The sequence below is a fragment of the Colossoma macropomum genome, unplaced genomic scaffold (genome assembly GCF_904425465.1).
Source record: "Colossoma macropomum unplaced genomic scaffold, Colossoma_macropomum, whole genome shotgun sequence".
Classification (NCBI taxonomy): Eukaryota; Metazoa; Chordata; class Actinopteri; order Characiformes; family Serrasalmidae; genus Colossoma; species Colossoma macropomum.
Genome location: NW_023494788.1, coordinates 5,457,734 through 5,476,427, shown reverse-complemented (window position 1 = coordinate 5,476,427; position 18,694 = coordinate 5,457,734). Strand labels below are relative to the sequence as shown.

The following is an 18,694-nucleotide window of genomic DNA, read 5'->3' as shown; positions in this document are numbered from 1 at the left end:
CAGGGGCCAACATAGATTAAAAAACAGCAAAAGCAAAACCACAATATATACACCCTTACAGAAAAGATGTTTATTCAAGTGAGTGTGCTCTCGGTTTACTTTTTATATATTTATCAAAGATATTTTAGACAAAATTATATATAAGGAAACTTGGCTGATACTGGCAAGTATGCAGAAAAGTTTAAGTATATTTGGCCTATAATTGTATTTATACACATACTTGTATGTACTTATTCATATACCTGTATATGCTTGTGTTGTAATTATACTTATATAATATAAATATAAAATGTATAATATAAAATATACCTTCATAAACTAAAAAAAAGTAGGCTAGAAGTATATAACTAGTATATATAAGTTCACTTATAGTGTATTTCACAGTATAGTTGAAGTGCAAAATAGACCTCAGATGTAAACTAGTAGTGTTATTAAAGTTTACTACTTTTACACATAAACATATTAAAAATATATACTTTTATAAACTAAAAAGTGGGCCAATTTAGTCCCAAAAAGTATTGAAATACTACACTTATAAGTATACTACTAGAACTTTGATATAATTATACTTACTACATAAAATATACTTGGGAAATATACTTGAACTTTGCTTACGTTCACTTAATAAATTGAATTTTAAGTATAATTTTTTTGTCAGGGCTGCCATTCAAACGGCTATTAAGCACCTGTTATTAATTTTTCAGGAGCTATTTATGTTGATATTAGACAGAAGATAATCCAATTGCATAAAACAGAGGAAATGCAACTGAAAATAAATCAAAAAGATGAGCTTTCAAAACAAAAAAAGATTACAAGCTACAGAGAAAATGAGACTCATAACAACCATGCAAGACCTGGTAGACCATCAAAACTGGCCCCATCAGATAAACAGAACTTAAAGCTTTCATCTTTGAGAGAGAGGAGAAAATCAAGCTGCTTCAGATCTGAAAACATCCACAGGTGTTTCTGTCCATCCTTCCACTGTGAGAAGACGACTCAGCGCTATGGGTCTGAAAGGATGTGTAGCTGTCAAAAAGAACCTCACTGAGAAAAGGAGACGGACACATCAAACAAAGAAGCTGAACAATGGACCGACCACTCCAGAGTCCAGACCTGAACATCACTGAATCTGAACTTTGGAGGTGTGGAAAAATATTCCTGCAGATTTCCTTGAAAAGCCGAAAGCAAGTCTCCTGTAAAGAATAGAAGCTGCAATAAAAGCAAATGGTGGAAACACTACAACTGAAAATTTTCATATTTAGCTAAATAAGCCGCTGCTTTTTCCTGATGCTGAAAAATGAATTTGTACCTCAATTCATTTTAAGTGAAAATTGAATAAATGAAAGGTGTCCCCTGACTTTTTCACACTTACATTACTATTCAAAATGCATATAGTTACAGTATATACAGTTAAAGATTTGAGCCGTATAGATGTATATTATGAACATTTATATTATAAGTATCAGCAGTCAGGATTAAAACACCAGCATTGTCGTTCTCCTCCACATGACCCCTGGCTGATAGAAACACGATACAGCCGCCGGAACGAAGCCGTGTTTGTGTTTCAGGGAAGCCGGCATTGTCCGCAGGGAGATTAGACAGTGTGTGAGTGTGTATATGGGTGTGTGTGTGGTGTGTTCAAGCATGCTTGGCTCCACCAGTGCCTCCCTTTTGTGTTTGCTCAGGGCCGGGCTGCGGCACAGTGGCACAGTTTGAATCCCAGGGGGTCCTGCAGAGCCCTAACTACCCCCAGCGCTATGGCAACAGCACCCAGTGCCGCTGGATCATCCACGCCCCGCAGGGTCACATCGTCAAGGTAATGAAATCTGCGGCCTGGCCTGGCCTGGCCTGGTCAGCTCCTCGCTGGACGCCGCCTCATGAATGCATTAATCGACTGTTTGAATATGCAGCGAGAGTGGAGTCTCTCTCCTGATCGGTTTCACTGCCAGAGACAACACGATACTCACTTACGTTAAAACCACGTCACAGCAATTCACCCCCCACATTACAGTGAACAGCAGCCCACCGACTGTAATTATTACAGTCTAAACACATAGGACCCCTAAAGATTAGAGTTAGAGATGGAATGATATTCTGGCTCTTTTTCTTTTCTGATCAGCTGATATTTTATTTTTCTTTAAAACTAGTAACCTTTTTTAAAATCACTTTACTCAAAGGGGAGGTTGACCAGTTTTCCAAAATTTCTGCAGATTTCCATCACTGAGAAAAAAAAGTCATTGGGAAAAACCTCAATTGCCAACTCAATTTCTTAACAGTGGTAGTGATAGAAACCAGGGGTCGTGTTTTCAACGCTTTTCACCCATATTTACTATTCCTGCCAACAAGTGAACCTACATGTGTCTTTTTATACAATTCTTTGGAAGCATTGACCAATACTGCTTGGACTGGTACGCTAACTTCCAGCCCACGACTTCCCCTTTGGGCACTCTTATGCCTCACAGTGCCCTGCATGTAGCTCTCTGCTATGAATATATATATAAAAAGAAGTTTTAGGCCAATATTTTCTCTAAACTTCCAATAAACAGTGTGTCAGGCATCGGGCAGCATATTCATGACCATTTTATGTAATAACTGTTAAAGTTTAACTGTTTAACTGTTAAAGCAATTTTAACAAGTCAGAAATTTCATTTACAGTGCAAATATGTGCAAAATTAAAGTAAAAGCAAAATAAAGGACTTGTAATTCTAGTGTACTGCTAATAACATTATTACATGACCTACTTTAGTTTACTTAAACTATGTACGATTTGGGGGTTTGGGGACCCCTCTGGTGGAAATGTGTAACTGCACATAACGTGTAAAAGTACATTCTAATATGGGTTGTGCTTCAGAACCCTTCCCTGAGTGGATGAGTCCGATGACCGCAAATGTGTTGAAAGAGCACTCAAAGAGGACTCAGTCAAAAACGTGTAAAGAACATTTCTTCCGAGAATGTGAGTGAATTATCACATCTTCATCAGTATGATGTTGATTTTCCATTTGACCTTCTTTTTGAGCCTGTGTGGGTGATGGTATTACACAAAGACTAATGACATGGTCTGAAAAACTTCCGACACATCTAACTTAAACTGCATATGTAGTTCCACACTTCAAGAACTAAATATTGGTTTAGTAGTAGTTATTGAATTATTTATTGTAGTCACCAAACAGCAAGTCTTACATTTTGTAACTGAATAATGAGTCTCCAAGTTAAGGCCTTAATGTGTTACAAACAGTTAGGCTTTTTTAAAGGACATAAGTAGTTCACTAGTGTTGGCACAAATACAGAATATGTCCACTCATCATCTACGTTGTTCATAAGAGTGGCAGTATTGTGTTTGTAATGTAAGTGTTTTTTTACGTGGCATGACTAAGCAGATATTTCTGTGGGCCTACACACCAGTGCATGGGGTTCTAATGCATTGTGGAATGTTTTTCTCTCTTTTTCTTTGCAGCTTGAGTTTGTTGACTTTGACCTGGAGCACTCAGAGAGGTGTGAGTACGACTCGCTGGCTGTGTTTGGGGACACTGAAGCAAGAGAGGAAATCGGTAAGCTGACGAAAGTCCTTCTCCCTGAAAAACGCCACTCACTGCTCAGTTTATTAACGCTAGAAATTGTGAGCAATTCATTCCTTTGAGCCGGTCAAACTCTTTTGTAGCTTTCTCATAACCTTTTTTGTTGCTGCTATAGGCGGATTGTTTAATACATTTCAAACAATCATCTTTTACAGTTAAATATCATAAAATACCACACTGTAGCATATTAACAACACCCTCTTTGAATTCTCTCTACTGTGTAAAAGTAGGTTAACAGGTTCTTCAAGGACTCTTTATTAAAGGAAATGGGTTTATAGACAACCATGAAATGAATGCTGAAATCGTTCTTTGCATGGTTAAATGGTTTTTAAAGGAGAACCTGTTATTTATGGCCTACTTTTAAAAATGTTTCTATAGAGATCCAACAAAGGTTCCTCATAGAATTTTACAGAACTTCTTTCTTACTTTAGTTTTGCTGGATCTGTGAAGTTAATGTAAAAGAAGTCTATAGTTTGTTAGCTACAGTAGCTTCATAACTCCAGCATAACTAAAGAAACCAAATGCAGACACTAAACATGTCTTCTCTGTTCAACTATATTTCGAGTGAAGGGTAAAACTGCGTAAATTTGATTTGTGATGCATTTCTTTGAGTAGTTTTTGATCTGCTACTCTCTGCATAATTAATTAAACGGTTAAGATGTAAGCAAAGTCATTCAGAGTGGTTTGGTGTGAAATGCTCCATTCTAGAGAAACTTACTGAGTCAGAATTGTTCACAGTGGTGGTGATGGGAACCAGACGAGAGAGTTTAATGTCTCTAACAGCTTCCTCAGGAAATGGTTACAGATAATTGCTTGATGCCTAAAATGTGTTTTTACTTCTTCAAAAGAAGAAGTATTTTTTTTTTCGATTTACCACTATATTACAATCATCAACATTACATCTAAAAACTTCATATTAGATATGAAACTGTATGTCATCGCAGTTGGCACAAAACCTCATAGCCCCAACCTATTAACTTTTCAGAAGAATGACATTTTTTTTTTACTTGTAACGGAAGTTAATTTAACTTAATTTTAGATTTTTTTCCAAATCTGGAAATACTGGACTGTTTCAGTTTGTTCAACATGAAATTTTAACACAATGTAAAGGGTAACTTGAGTTTTCAAGTTATGCATAGAAGTAAAAACCAACAAAAATGGAGATACAAGATTTTTGCATGACAGCAATGTTAAGTAGGTTCACTGGTGGTTTTGGATAGTAAGTAAAATGGCTACAGGTAGACATCGTGACCCCTGGTTCCTATCATCACCACTGCAAAGAAGTCAGTAAGTTTCTCTATAATGCACAATTTCAAGTCAAACCACTCTGACTTTGTTTACATCTCAACCTGTGGTTTATGTTGAAATTTTGGAAAATGTATGGAATTCCCCTGTAAGTCATTTTTCAGATTTACTAAACTGACAGTGTTTTATATTAGCATGGGTCTAAGCTGCTCTACTCTCCTCTGAAAGTAGCACCTGCTTCAGCTCTTGAAGGTCTTTCTGATGAGCTGATGAGTTGAATGAGTCTGATCAGAGCAGGGAAACTGCACTGTGACCTTTCAGTGAAGGTCTGCACTGCAGTATCATTTGACATGAAATTGCATGGTTGCATCACGGGTAATGTGGATCTCTGCTGTGCGTCTGTGTGGTTAAAGTGGTGCTGTGTGGTCATGGCGTCCCTCCCCCCGTATTGAGCTATAGTCGTGTGATGCTGGTGCAGTTCCGCAGTGACAGCAGTGTGTCTGCCCGAGGCTTCAATGCGACACTCTCATTTATCAGCAAAACAGGTGAGAACATCAACAGACAACAAACACGCACGGCCACAGTGCTCATATTACACTGAAAACACAAATTACACACACAAACATACACATGCATACACATACGTCACTGCTCCAAGGTTTGGAATCACTTGTCGTATTAATCTTTACAGTTATTTTATTCAGTTATAACCTATACTGTATGTAGTGTATGGTAGTGTTTTATTCCATTGATCAAGTTTTAATGAACAACAAGAACTATATTCTGTAATGATCTGAGGGAAATTCTCAGGGCCTTCTAGGCCTTCAGAGAGGGCCTCATGATTTCTAGGAACTAAAAAATGTATTTTTAGTTCACTTTTATGTAATATAATCTTGCTTTTAAAATCTGTACGTATTGCAGTGTTATTCTTGTTCCATTGTTAAGATTTGGATAAAAACAAAAGTGTTAAATTCTTAAAATGCCCTGCAGAAAACTGGCCAATCACGAACTGTTTGTCTTTCGTATATCATCGCTGTCCAACAAAAACCATGTATCTCCATTTTTATCGATTTTTATTTTTCTACTTCATTTCAACACACCAGCTGTGCTTTATGTTGTGTGAAAATTTCATGATCAAGGGACCAGTAGAAATGCTCAAAAAAATCACTTGGAATAAAACGTCTTTACATTAACTTGCATTGAAAGGTAAGAGTGTTTTATGCCTTCTCCTGTAAAGTTACTATTTTGAAGATACCTGTTTTTTATTGGACAGCGACGATATGTAGATATAGCTAAGCAAGCTCTCCTATTGGTCTCTTGAGGACTTCAGGAGCTGAAGAGAAGGCCTGATGTGTTAGATTAACCATCAGCATAATTAGTGACAAAGGAATCAACCAATCACATTTTGATTTCCCAAAGGTGGGGCCAATTTTGTCACTCTAGGCCCTCTGGATGTTCTAGATGCATTCTAGAACTATGCCAGGAAACTTTCCTAAGAGGGTCGCTGTGAAACCACTACGAGGCAAAATATATGTTAATAGGTCTTAATCAAGAACTGCCAAAAAATATTCACGTGCTCCAGCATTAGCTTAGCACTAACGTACTGCTAGAAATTCCACAGGGATGGTAGCAGAAATCAGCTTTGGCTGTAATACAGTCCGAGAACAGTACATTGTCAAGTTAAATCTTAATTCTAGTTGATATATCTAATATTCCTTATGTTTACATCGTTGTGAGCTTATTTTAAGATTATTTAACCTATTTCTCGACATTCTTAACTGTTTTAAGACAAGTGAAGTTATCTGCCAAAATAGTGAGATAATTTTATGTAATAAAATCACTTAAAATGAGTAAAAATGTTTGGAAATAAGAGAAATCATCTTAAAATAAGATTACAACAATCTGAACAGGAGAAATATTAGATTTAACGACTAGATTTAAGATTATATTACTTGAAAAGGTACCTTTTTTTTGCAGTGGTTCGTCACTGATAAAAAACACTGTAACTAGGTGGCAGGAGATTTTTTGAAACGTTTTATTCAACATTTCAATTTTTATGAACAACAAGAATGTATGAAGTAATAAAAATACTTTAATTATTAATTTATGGTAATTTCTTGTCTTCCACTTTGAGGTTTGATCACCACTTTTCAAATATGAATGTTTTTCATAATTAAACATAATTTCAATGCTTTACAGCTTTCTCAGTCTGTATAGGACCATCTAACATTCCTTCCTTTTGTTCAGCTTCCTCCGAAGCATTTGAAACATATAAAACTGAGTAGTAACATCATATTTGAGCCATTTATACACATTCCTGCAGCAAAACTGGCTTCATATTAATGAAAACGATGATTGAATGATTCTAAACGTTTGAACTGCAGTGTATTACCAGTGAGTCTGCAGTGAGAGGAGTGTGACAGTCCATTGAAATGCATCATCGCTGATGTGCTGTATGTGGTCTATGTGTCCACAGATTTCTGAGGTGGAGATTATAGAGAGAGCAGATTATGCAGGGCATTTCAGTGGGGAATTCAGCAGAGCCTGTCTGATGGGTTTTGTGCACTAATGAAGCTGCAGATCAAGCATCTCTGCTGTTGTCGGACTGGCTTGGGTTCGAAAAACACTTCCTTTTCGGAAAGCTGAGGGTTTCTGGATCCCCACCTGTGCATTTGTTGACCAAAGTTTCCTAACCCTGCACTCTTAAAAAGGATGGTTCTTCATGGGTTCTTTAGTAAAAAAGATGGTACTATATAGAACCATGAACACTTAAAGAACCCTGTGCATTATTAAAGGGTTCTTTGTATTGTGAAAAGGTCATCAGATTGTTGGGTATGGTTCTCTATAGAACCTTTTTGAAAAGGGTTCTTTATAGCACCAAAAAGGGTTCTACTACTGTTATGCTGTCAAGCTTGTAACAGTAGAGAAACTCTTTTTGGTGCCACATAGAACTCTATATAGAACCATATAAAACGCATTCGCCATCAATTTGAAGAACCCTTTCATAATGCTAGGAACCCTTTAATCATGCAAAGGATTCTTTGAGTGTTCATAGCTCTATATAGAACTATTTTCTGTACTAAAAAACCCTTGAAGAACCATCTTTTTTAAGTATGTAGCACACCTGTGTCTAATGCTTAGAGGCTCCTCCTGTGTGTCAAATGAAAAAGTGTTTCTGGGTGGAACTTGTGTGTTTGTTTTGTGTTAAATCCCCTCTGAAGGCCCATCTTTTCCTCATGGCCTGTACCCCTGTGTAAGATCTGAGACTTTTTATGTCATTTTTGTGTTTTCTGTTTTACGTTTAAACTTATTTTAATGTGTTGTTGTGTTTTTTCTCCTTCATGTATTTCCTCTGGCACTATTTTAGTTACATATTATCTTTGCATTGACAGTTAATATATATATATATATATATATATATATATATATATATATATATATATATGTATTATTTAATTGATTGAGCAGCACTTTGGCCTACATTTCTTGATTTTAGTGTTTTATGACTATAGTTGACTTTTTTCCTCGTAAAACTAAGAGCCTAATTGTCATCTGAAATCACACTGAATCACTTTGTTGTGCAGAACAATGAAGTTAAGACGAAAAAAAAAAACCATTTTTAAATCCTTATGTCAAACCAAAAACACGTCTTCTCATCAAGAGAAAATGACACAGAACCTCCACGTCTAAGTATATGTTTAGTGTGTTCACTCTTTACCTTTATTACAGCTCCCGTTCTTTTCAGGAGACTCACTGGGGATATTTTTCCACACCTCCAAAGTTCAGTTTTAGGAGTTGGTTGCATTTTCATTATCTCACGATCCAAATAATCCCAAACACACTCAGTGACGCTGAGGTCTGGATTCTGGGGTGGTCAGCCCATTGTTCTGCGAACTCCAGCAGCTTTTTAGTATGATGTGTCTGTTTGCTTTTCTCAGTGAGGGCTTTCTGACAGTTACACTGCAAAAAATGGTTTCTTGTTAAGTAAAATTCTAAATCTAGTCAATAAATCAAATTTCCAATTTCTCCTGCCGATGTTGAAGCTTAATTTAAGATTATTTAACTTATTTCCAAACATTTTTACTTGTTTTAAGTAATTTTGTTAAGTAAAATGATCTCACTACATTGGCAGATAATTTTGCGTGTTTTAAGAAATGTGCTCGAAACAAGCTAATTTATCTGCCAGTCTAGTGAGATAATTTGACTTACTAAAGCTACTTAACACAGGTAAAAATGTCTAGAAATAGGTTAAATAATCTTAAAATAAGATCACAACAATCTCAAAATAAGGAATATTAGATATATCGACTAGGATTAAGATCATTTCACTTGACAGGAGGCTGTTTTTTGCAGTGTACACATCCTTTCAGACCCACAGTGTTGAGTTTTCTCACAGTGGAAGGATGGACCGAAACACCTTTCAGTACTGTTGTTGGGGGCAGTCTACCAGGTCTTGCAGGTGTCTCAAACCCCTGTTTTTTACGTGTTTTGCTTTGACTTTCTTCTTTCTTATACAAGTGGATTATATTATGAAAAATGCATAACTTGCTCTTAATGGTCATTTTGATAGGAAATGTAATAAGGGGAGTCTGACCGTGCTATACGTTTACTTATAATTGAATAAAATAACAATCATTAATATGATGAGTGCTTCTTTTGAACAGTCGACTGTAAAGCTGATGTCTGTAAATGTGTGTAAGGAGGAAGGAGAACGTGGTGTGTGTGAGCTCCTGTGACTCTGACAGCAGTAAAAGTGTCAGGCGTGTGTTAAATGATGAGCTGATTGTTTGGGCTGGTGTGATCAGTCTGTTGTGTGTTGGTGAACAGACTCAGAGGAGCAGGTGAAAGTGTCGCTGCTCTGAGAGCTTCTCTTTACCGCTCAGACTGGTCTGGTCTGTCTGTCTGTCTGTCTGTCTGTCTCTTTACCTTTTCTCATCACACAGTGATGAGACAGTCTCCACTGCTGCCACACTGAATAAGTGTTATTCATCTCTGAGGGTTAATTAATAACTAAACATGAACAAAATCACAATAAACAAGCGTAAATATTACACTAATCGCATAATGAAGTTACAGAAATGTAACCGTTTTTCTCACTTTCTTGCTCTCTCTCTCTCCCTCTCATTCCGATTCCTCTGTTCTCTCTCACTCTTCTCTCAATCTCATTCTAATTCACTGTCCCTCTCACTCTTCTCTCACTCTCATTCTAATTCACTCTCACTCTTCTCTCACTCTCATTCTAATTCAATCTCCCTCTCACTCTCATTCTAATTCACTCTCTCCCTCTCACTCCTCTCTCACTCTCATTCTAATTCACTCTCCCTCTCACTCTCATTCTAATCCACTCTCTCACTCTCACTCTTCTCTCACTCTCATTCTAATTCACTCTCCCTCTCACTCTCATTCTAATTCACTCTCTCCCTCTCACTCCTCTCTTACTCTCATTCTAATTCACTCTCTCCCTCTCACTCTTCTCTCACTTATCCTAATTCACCCTCCCTCTCACTTTTTTCTTATTCAATCTAATTCACTCTCCCTCTCTCATTCTAATTCACTCTCCCTCTCACTCTCTCATTCTGATTATAATTCGTACTCCCTCTCACTCACTCTCATTCTTGTTACAATTCACTCTCACTCTGACTCTCTCTCACTCTTATTATAATGTGCTCTCCCTCCACCCTTTCCCATTCTCATTGAAATTCCCTCTCGCTCTCCTCATAATTCACTCTCCCTGTCACTCTTTCTCTCTCACTCTTATTCTAATTCACTCTTTCTCTCTCTCTATCATTCTAATAAACTCTCTCTCTCACACACACACACTATCTCCCTCTGCTCTCTCATTCTAATTCACTCTCCCTCCCTTCTCTCACTTCTTCCAATTCACTCTCCTTCCACTCTCTCTCACTACCATTCTAATACACTCTCCTTCCACTCTCTCGCCTTCTCCTTCTCATACACTCTCTCTTGTGCATGCTCTACCCCTCTCTTTTGCTCTCCCACTCTCTCTCTTTCTCACTATCTACTACACTCTTTTTCTCTCTCTCTTTGTTCCTCTCCCTCAGCACCGGAAATAAAAATGACATTCATTTGCTACAGTGAAAAAATAAATAAAAACCAATCAATCAATAAATAATTCATACATTTTTTTTCTGTATTATTATTTATGTGTAGAGCATAGTCCACCAACAAAACAATATCTGGTCAGCGATGGTCCTCTGGTGGTTTCTTTCTATTAATGGACAGGTAGAGGGAGGGGGTGGTAAACTGTGCTGGAACAGATGAACAACAGTCAGTACAAAGAGCACCTGTATGGTAAGTGTAGCAAGTAATAGTGTAACAAAGAGCAGATCTCAGTGTGTGAGATCTGTGTATTCAACAGCCTCAAATCTCAGAACAGACACTCAGACGTGACAGCTGCAAGACAAACAGGACAAACCAGAATGCAAATCAATGGATGCTTCTCCACAGAGTCTTCTAGAAATCAGTCAGTAAAGTTCTGGAAGCTGTAGGTCTGATCTAATAGCAATTTTCAAAAGACATTCAACACAGACGCTAGAATTCAGTTTTGATGACCAGGCCCTGTCCATGACCACTGTTCCTGGACACTGATATTCAGACAGACTGGTTAATGCAGCTCTCTCTGCTCCCTCTCAGTTGTATGTGGAATGCCTCATGGCTTTGCCGGCTCTGAGCCGGAGGCCTGTGGAGGAGAGAGGGAGTGGAAGAGCCTCAGTCTCAGAGAGTAAAGTTATAAAGTTTGGGCACCCTGGTCAAATTACACCTTGTTGACTTTTTAAATGAAGCTGACACATCCTCTACAGGGTACACTGCACATTTTAATGCACAATTACTGTTTATTTGATGAATTTAACATGTTGGGGAAAAAATAAACACAAAAAGCAAATAAATTTCTGCACTAAAATTAGCAGAAAAATGTCATATTTAAGTGTGTTCTCTGTAGACAAGCATGTAATTTGGCATGTAGTTTTAATGCACAATAATAGTTTATATGCTGTAAAAAAAAATATATATATATAAACGTGGCGCATTTTCTATATTTTTTCCCCAAAATGTTAAACTTTTCAAATAAATAGAAATAAATAATAAAGTTTATTCACGGCAGTAGATGAGGTAATAAACACAATGTGTCCAAAAGTATCCGGACAGCTCTTCTAATGAGTTAGTTCAGCTATACTATATGGCCAAAAGTTTGTGGACACCCTTGCTAATTATTAAGTTCAGGTGTTTCAGCCACACCCATTGCTAACAGGTGTATAAAATCAAGCACACAGTCATGTGATCTCAATAGACAAACGCTGGCAGTAGAATGTGTCGTATTGATGAGCTCAGTGACTTTAAACGTAGCGCTGTCAGAGGATGCCGCCTCTGCCTTAAGTCAGTTTGTGATAATTCTGCCCAGGTTGATCTGCCTTGGTCAACTAAAAGTGCTATGATTGTGAAATGGAAGCATCTCTCTCTCTCTCATCCTCTCTTATCCTCTCTCTCTCTGTCTCTCCTCTCTCATGGTTTCTCTTTCTCTCACTCCTCTCTCTCTCATCCTCTCTCGCTCTCCCCTCTTATTGACTTGCTCTCATCCTCTCTCTCTCTCTCTCTCTCCTCTTTCACGCTTTCTCTTTTTCTCACTTCTCTCTTTCATCCTCTCTCTCTCCTGTCTTACTGTCTCTCTCTTTTTGTCTCTTGTCCTCTCTCTCTCTCATCCTATCTTTGTCTCTCTCTGTCTCATCCTCTCTCGCTCTCCTCGCTCACTCTGTCTTGCTCTCATCTCATGCTTTCTCTTTCTCTCACTCCTCTCTTTCTCTCTCTCTCTCTCATCCTCTCTCGCTCTCCTCTCACACGCTTTCTTTCTCTCACTCCTCTCTCTCTCATCCTCTCTTTGTCTCTCTCCACTCTCTCTCTTTCTCTCTCTTCATCTCTCCCTCTCCTCTCTCACTGTCTCACTCTTAACCTCTCTCTTTCTCCTCTCTCACGCTTTCTCTTTTTCTCTCTTTGTCTCTCTCCACTCTCTGTCTCACTCTGTCTCTCTCTCATCCTCTCTCTCTCTTCTGTCTCACTCTGTCTCTCTCTCTCATCCTCTCACCCTCTCTTGTCCTCTCTCTCTCTCTCTCTCTCTCTCTCTCTCTCTCTCTCTCTCTCTCTCTCTCTCTCTTTGCTGGGATCTGGTCCAGAGTGGTCTAACAAGTGTGCCAAGCGTTCGTTTACCCAACAGTTTCTCAGACAGAGCAAAATAGTCTGGCATTCGGTCACACAAAACCGCGGACACTGCAGGACCTGTGTGTTTGTGTGTTTGTGTGTGTGTAATGAATAAACATGTGAATTCACAGCTCTGTTGGCAGCCAGCTGACGGCGCACCACTGCTTGAGCTTTACTTAATTTCTTTAATTTCTCATCTCACTTTGCCAAAATGCAATGAGAGGTTTAATCCATTTGCATAACACACACTGCAATCTGCACTGTAATCTGTCAGTGCAGTAATCAGTACAGCAATGACCAGCAACTATAAATCCTTCAGTCCTGCATGTCTGCATCCGTAACTGTGTTTTTACCATTGAACTCCATAAGGACTGGGTCAGCGAGGGCACTTAGCCTGGTGCTCAACAGTTACTTAAAAAAGCTCACACCCACAGCAAATTACACGCTTTGTTGATTTTCTAAGTGAAAAAAGGGAACACATCCTCTACGGAGAACATGCTCAAACATGACATTTTTCTGCTAATTTTAGTGCACAATTTCTATTTTTTTGCTTTTTATCTTTTATTTTTTCCCCCAGTGTGTTAAATTCAGCAAAAAACCCCAATAATTGTGTATTAAAATGTGCAGAATTGTGTTAGTCTCTGTAGAGGACGTGTTCACTTATCTTCACTTAGAAAACCAACAAAACATGTCAATAAAACAGGCAGAAGTAAAGAACAGCACCCTTAACTTTCACATCATCAGCGGCTATGATTTATGTCTGAGTCTATGGCTAAATAAATGGTACTTTTGACTTTACTGTATGTACCATGGAATGTATTAAATGGACATTCTTTCTTTTTAGTATTCTTCCCTTCTGCTGCTATCACGAGGACCACGCTGTGTTTACTCTGCTCCCTGAATCCTGTGATTGTTTGGCACAGCTTGCAAAGAGCAGTCTATTTATACTGTTTAAATTAGAATAAGACAATATAATACACTGTATATATCCAAATATATGTACTATATTATACTATATATGTACTATATTACTATGTAGTTGCTGTCCAGAAAAAAACAAACAAACAAAAAACCACAAGTATCTCCAAAATGGTCAATTCACAGGAATAAAGTATATATAATTAACTATATATTTTGTTTTATGCTAAAAGGTATATAATTCCAGGCAAAATTCAAGAAAATAAAAAAAGACACACAAAGCTGTTTATCTGGGCAGTAAGCATTTATTTGTTAAAAGAAAAAAAGTAATATTAGAATAATTGTAAAGGCACCTAAACACATTGTGTAAAACCATTTATCTTGGCAAAAAGTGTGTTTGGCTGTTAAAACAGTACATAACATTAGAATAAATGCAAATTAAAATAGATACAATAAAAAAGTTCTTATTTTAAAAACAGTAAATAATATCCTGTGAGCTAATTTGAAGAACAAAATTTTTCTGCACTCTATTTGGAACCGTGAGTTCTATATAGAACCTTTCACACTTAAATGGTTCTTTGCATGGTGAAACAGTTCTTCAGATTGAGGGAGAATGTGTTGTACATGGTTCTATATGGAAGCTTTTTAAAAATGGTTCTATATAGCACTAAATCCATTGTTCCATTGATACGATCTCAAGCTCGTAATGATAGCAGAACCCTTTTTGGTGCTATGTAGAATGGTTCTCTATAGATCTCATTGTTCTGAATAGGACTATTATCTTTACTTTAGAACCCTTGAAAAACCGTCTTTTTTTAAAGAGTGTATTTATTATAGTAATATGATTTGTATTTATTCTATTATTAGTCATTTATTATTAATGCATGCTTACAGACCAAACAAATAGCTTTTAAAATTGAATTTCTTCAGGTGCCTAAAACTTTTACACAGTACTGCATGTCAGTGGGTTCATTCATTTCCAAACCTCTTCTCATGGCAGCTTAGTATTAATAGTAGTTATCACCCAACACCTGGTTTGGCTAATCAGTACTTCTTTCATCTGCTGATCTGAAGAAATGTGTGTGATGGCTGGGGGCATCAAGGGGACTGTATTAGTGTTTGTTTGCATGCATTCTAATGTTATATCATATTTTTTCACAAGCAAAAACACAATTACTGCCAAAATAAATAATTTTTTTTTATATGTGCTCTGGTGCTTCTGCGCAGTGCTGTATCTGCCTGTGTGTGGGGGGTAGATATGGACTTTATACAGTGATAGTGGATGGTCTTTGGCCAATGAGCGAAAGCTTATTGGCAGTCTATGACTGTGCTAATACATTAGGATGTATGATCACTCTTTAACGTTCTCTCCCTTGAATGGTCTCTGCTGAATCGTTCAGAATGTGGGCAGTGCCATTCCACCATGCTGTGTGCTAGATATGAGACAGAGCAGGCCAGCATGGTGGGGAACCTCTGGGGATCCTCCTCTGTGTGTGGGAACTGCACCCAGGCCACGAGAGACCCCACAGTGCAGCACATTGGAATGCATGCAGTCATGCTGCACTCTAGTGGCAGCACTTGGAAATGACAACCAGGTTCTTGGTTGCATTTTACCTGCAATGTAAAATATCTGCGTGTTTTACCTGTATGTGACCCTGCACTATTCCCAAATTTCATAACTGCTTAACCCATTTATAGTACTTTAAAAATAACTGAATAATTTATACTAGTTACTACATAATAAGTGGATTTTGTTCAGATCATGCCTTCAACATGTGGCGGTAATATGAGAGAAGTCTGATTGAGGGAGGGGGGAAAACTCTGAGAACTTGGAATGGAGGTCTGGGCAGCTTCTGCCTGTAGCTAGAAGGCCGGACCCCCCTCATAGCTGTAGTAGGACTGATGCAGGACTGAGGAGTGCTAATGAGATGGGGTGGCGGTGGGAATTGCAAACACTTCGTCAGGGTAACGGAAAGTGAGGGTGTGGATTTATAGGGTCTTAGGCTGGAAGAAGGAGGAGTTTCAGGCATGTTCCTCTCCCTAAACTTTAGTTATAAAATAATTACATTTTACACAAGGGTTTAAAAATAGGGTTCAGAACTGTCATCCAGTCTCAGAAACCATGAAAGCAAGTCTGTTTGCACAAGTCTGCTTGTGTGTGATGATTTAAGCATGCAGTTTGCACAATGTTATCTGGTGTACATACAATCACATGCAAATGTTTGGGCATGCCCAGTCAAACAACATGTTCTGTTAATTTTCCAAGTGAAGATGTTCTCTGTAGAGATCTGCACATTTTACTGCACAATTACTGTTTATTTCCCAATATGCTTAACTAAGCAAATAGAAATTGTGCACTAAAATGAGCAGGAAATGCAATATTTATGTGGGGTTTTTTTTTGCCTGTAGAGGATCTGTTAACTTATTTTCACTTCAAATCAACAAAACGGAATTTGACTGGGGGTGCCAAAACTTTTGCACAGGACTACAAGCTTCCATTACTTGTTAGCTACCAGGTCTCGTGGCACCAGGAGAAAACTGAAGAAGCAAACCTCAGACACCAAACATGTCTTGGCTAATGGGGAAAATGATACATTTGTCTGAATCGCTTTAAAGAAATAGCCTTGCACCTTCATAAGCCATGCGTCATGTTTTTCTAATCTCTCTGTGCATTATTAACCCCTTAAATGGCCAGGGCCCCCTTGCAGGCCCAAAGTTTTATTATACACATCTATAACCTAGGAATAGCTCAACAAGTGTGTGTTAAAGTCCCTGTAATTACTAAATAACAAGGCTTAGTATGTAAAAAGTCTGGGATTTAAGGGGTTAAACCTCTGTTATGCAGTGTAGCCAGTGATAATCATCATTTAGGAGAAACTCTGACTGCAGGTGTTGAATCTGTGTTCTGACGGGAGTCAAATAAATCCTCTATCTCACTACAGCTGCAGGAGAAACTCTCAAATCTCAGCACACACATGGAAAAATATGCTGTGTATTTACTGCACGGTTTATTTTCCCATTCATTTGTACACAGAGAACTGAACTGAAGCGCTGGAACACATAGTATCGTTTGTTTCTGTGAAGAATTGTTAGTATCTAATTTAAGGACTATGTGTCTGAACTGCTGGTCCGTATCTCTCCTGAGGGCTGGGCCTCAGCTGGTATGGCTCCATGCCCAGTTAACATCTCAGAGATTGGACACAGGTTTGCATGTTTAATTCAGTTTTACACCTCGATTACATTTCCACACTTGTGTGTCACAGATAGATTACATACCACACAACATGCAGATGGCACTCAGTCAGTACAGGCATCTTCAACCAGGCTGCTGGAGAGAGCTCAGTTTAAATGAACACAGCTAATCTGTATAATGAATGGAAGCAGCAGATAACTGGAGGAAGATGAGAAAGTTTGGGTTATATATTTAGACATGATTGATCTGCAGGGAAAGAACAGATTGTTCTAATTTATCGTGTGTTACTCAGCTCATGTAAAGCACTTGAATGCTCCTGTGAAGGCACCCTGGCTTCAAAAGATCCAAAAGGTGAGCGTGATATGTACACTTTCAGAAATAAAGGTATGAAACTGTAACGGGGGCAGGACCCCTTTTGTCACTGGGGTGGTACCCTCAAGGGTACATCTCAGTACCTTTAGTCAGGGAACATAACTGTACCATAATTCACTGAAATGATATTTTCTAAGCTGTACTGACTCCACACACCCCGTCTCGTCTCCAGGCTTTTATTTTATTGTTCTGTTTTAAAACATTAGATTATGAAAAAGTACAAATATGAAATTTTCACCTGGACAAACTTATTTAAGGTTCACAACTGGACCTTAAAACCACTGTTGTACCTTTGAGGGAACATTTACGTTGTTTGTAGCTTAATGAACCAAAAATGTACCTGCACAGAACCTTTATTTCTAACAGTGTGGGGTAACTTGGGGTAGGAAGCCCACCAGGGAAAGATGCCCCATCTTATTTTCTCTCCTGATCAAATGATGGGGCCAAATTTAATCTTCACACATTTACAGAAAAGCAATGGTCTAATTCTTCTGACATTTCATCTGGATCACTTCATTCCTGTGGTTTATTCCTCTGACAACATCTTTATGGTCAGGTGATCTGTTGTTTTGTTATAGAATGATAGTGATCTATGCATTTGTATTAAGTTGTACACAAAATGCTGTTAAAAATACATAATTTAACAGGATTTAGTGGAAAGTAATATTTTTGATGTTGAGAAGAAAAAATCTTCTTTGGAAGTGAAAAGGTGAAGACCTTTAGGATAAGAAATCCCCCCCCCACCCTGAGACATGAGGCAAAAAAGCCTGTTTTAATAGTAAGTCAAGAGTAATTTATACAGCTTTTGTTACAACAGCTGAGGTCACAAAGCAGCTTTAAAGAAAATCCGGGTCTGAGTCCCAAATGAACAAGCCAGGAGCAACAGCACCAAGACAACTCCCTCAGAGCAACAGGAGGAACCTTGAGAGGAACCAAGACTTAAAAGGGAAGCCATCTTCCTCTGGTCGACTCCGGATAGCAAACAACAACACAACATGAGCAATATGAATAGAGAATGGGATGACAATGATATCATTTTCCTTACTTGATTTTAGCTGCACGGGTGAAAGAGGAGCACACCTGCGTTCTTCTTACTGTCTCACAACATACCTTAAAATAATTTTAATAAGCTTTAAATTAAGTTAATAATTAACATTATTAATGTTTGCTTAAATGTATT

General features: G+C 38.0%; 1 protein-coding gene across 1 annotated transcript in view; it reads left to right on the top strand.

Moving 5' to 3' along the window:
- The window catches only part of LOC118806503 (ovochymase-2), a 31,605-nt gene that overhangs the window by 11,469 nt on the left and 1,442 nt on the right, over positions 1-18,694 (top strand). The window contains exons 10-12 of the mRNA XM_036567933.1: positions 1,686-1,816; positions 3,455-3,548; positions 5,234-5,365. Of these exons, the coding sequence (XP_036423826.1) occupies positions 1,686-1,816; positions 3,455-3,548; positions 5,234-5,365 (357 nt within the window). The remainder of the gene's footprint in view (positions 1-1,685; positions 1,817-3,454; positions 3,549-5,233; positions 5,366-18,694) is intronic.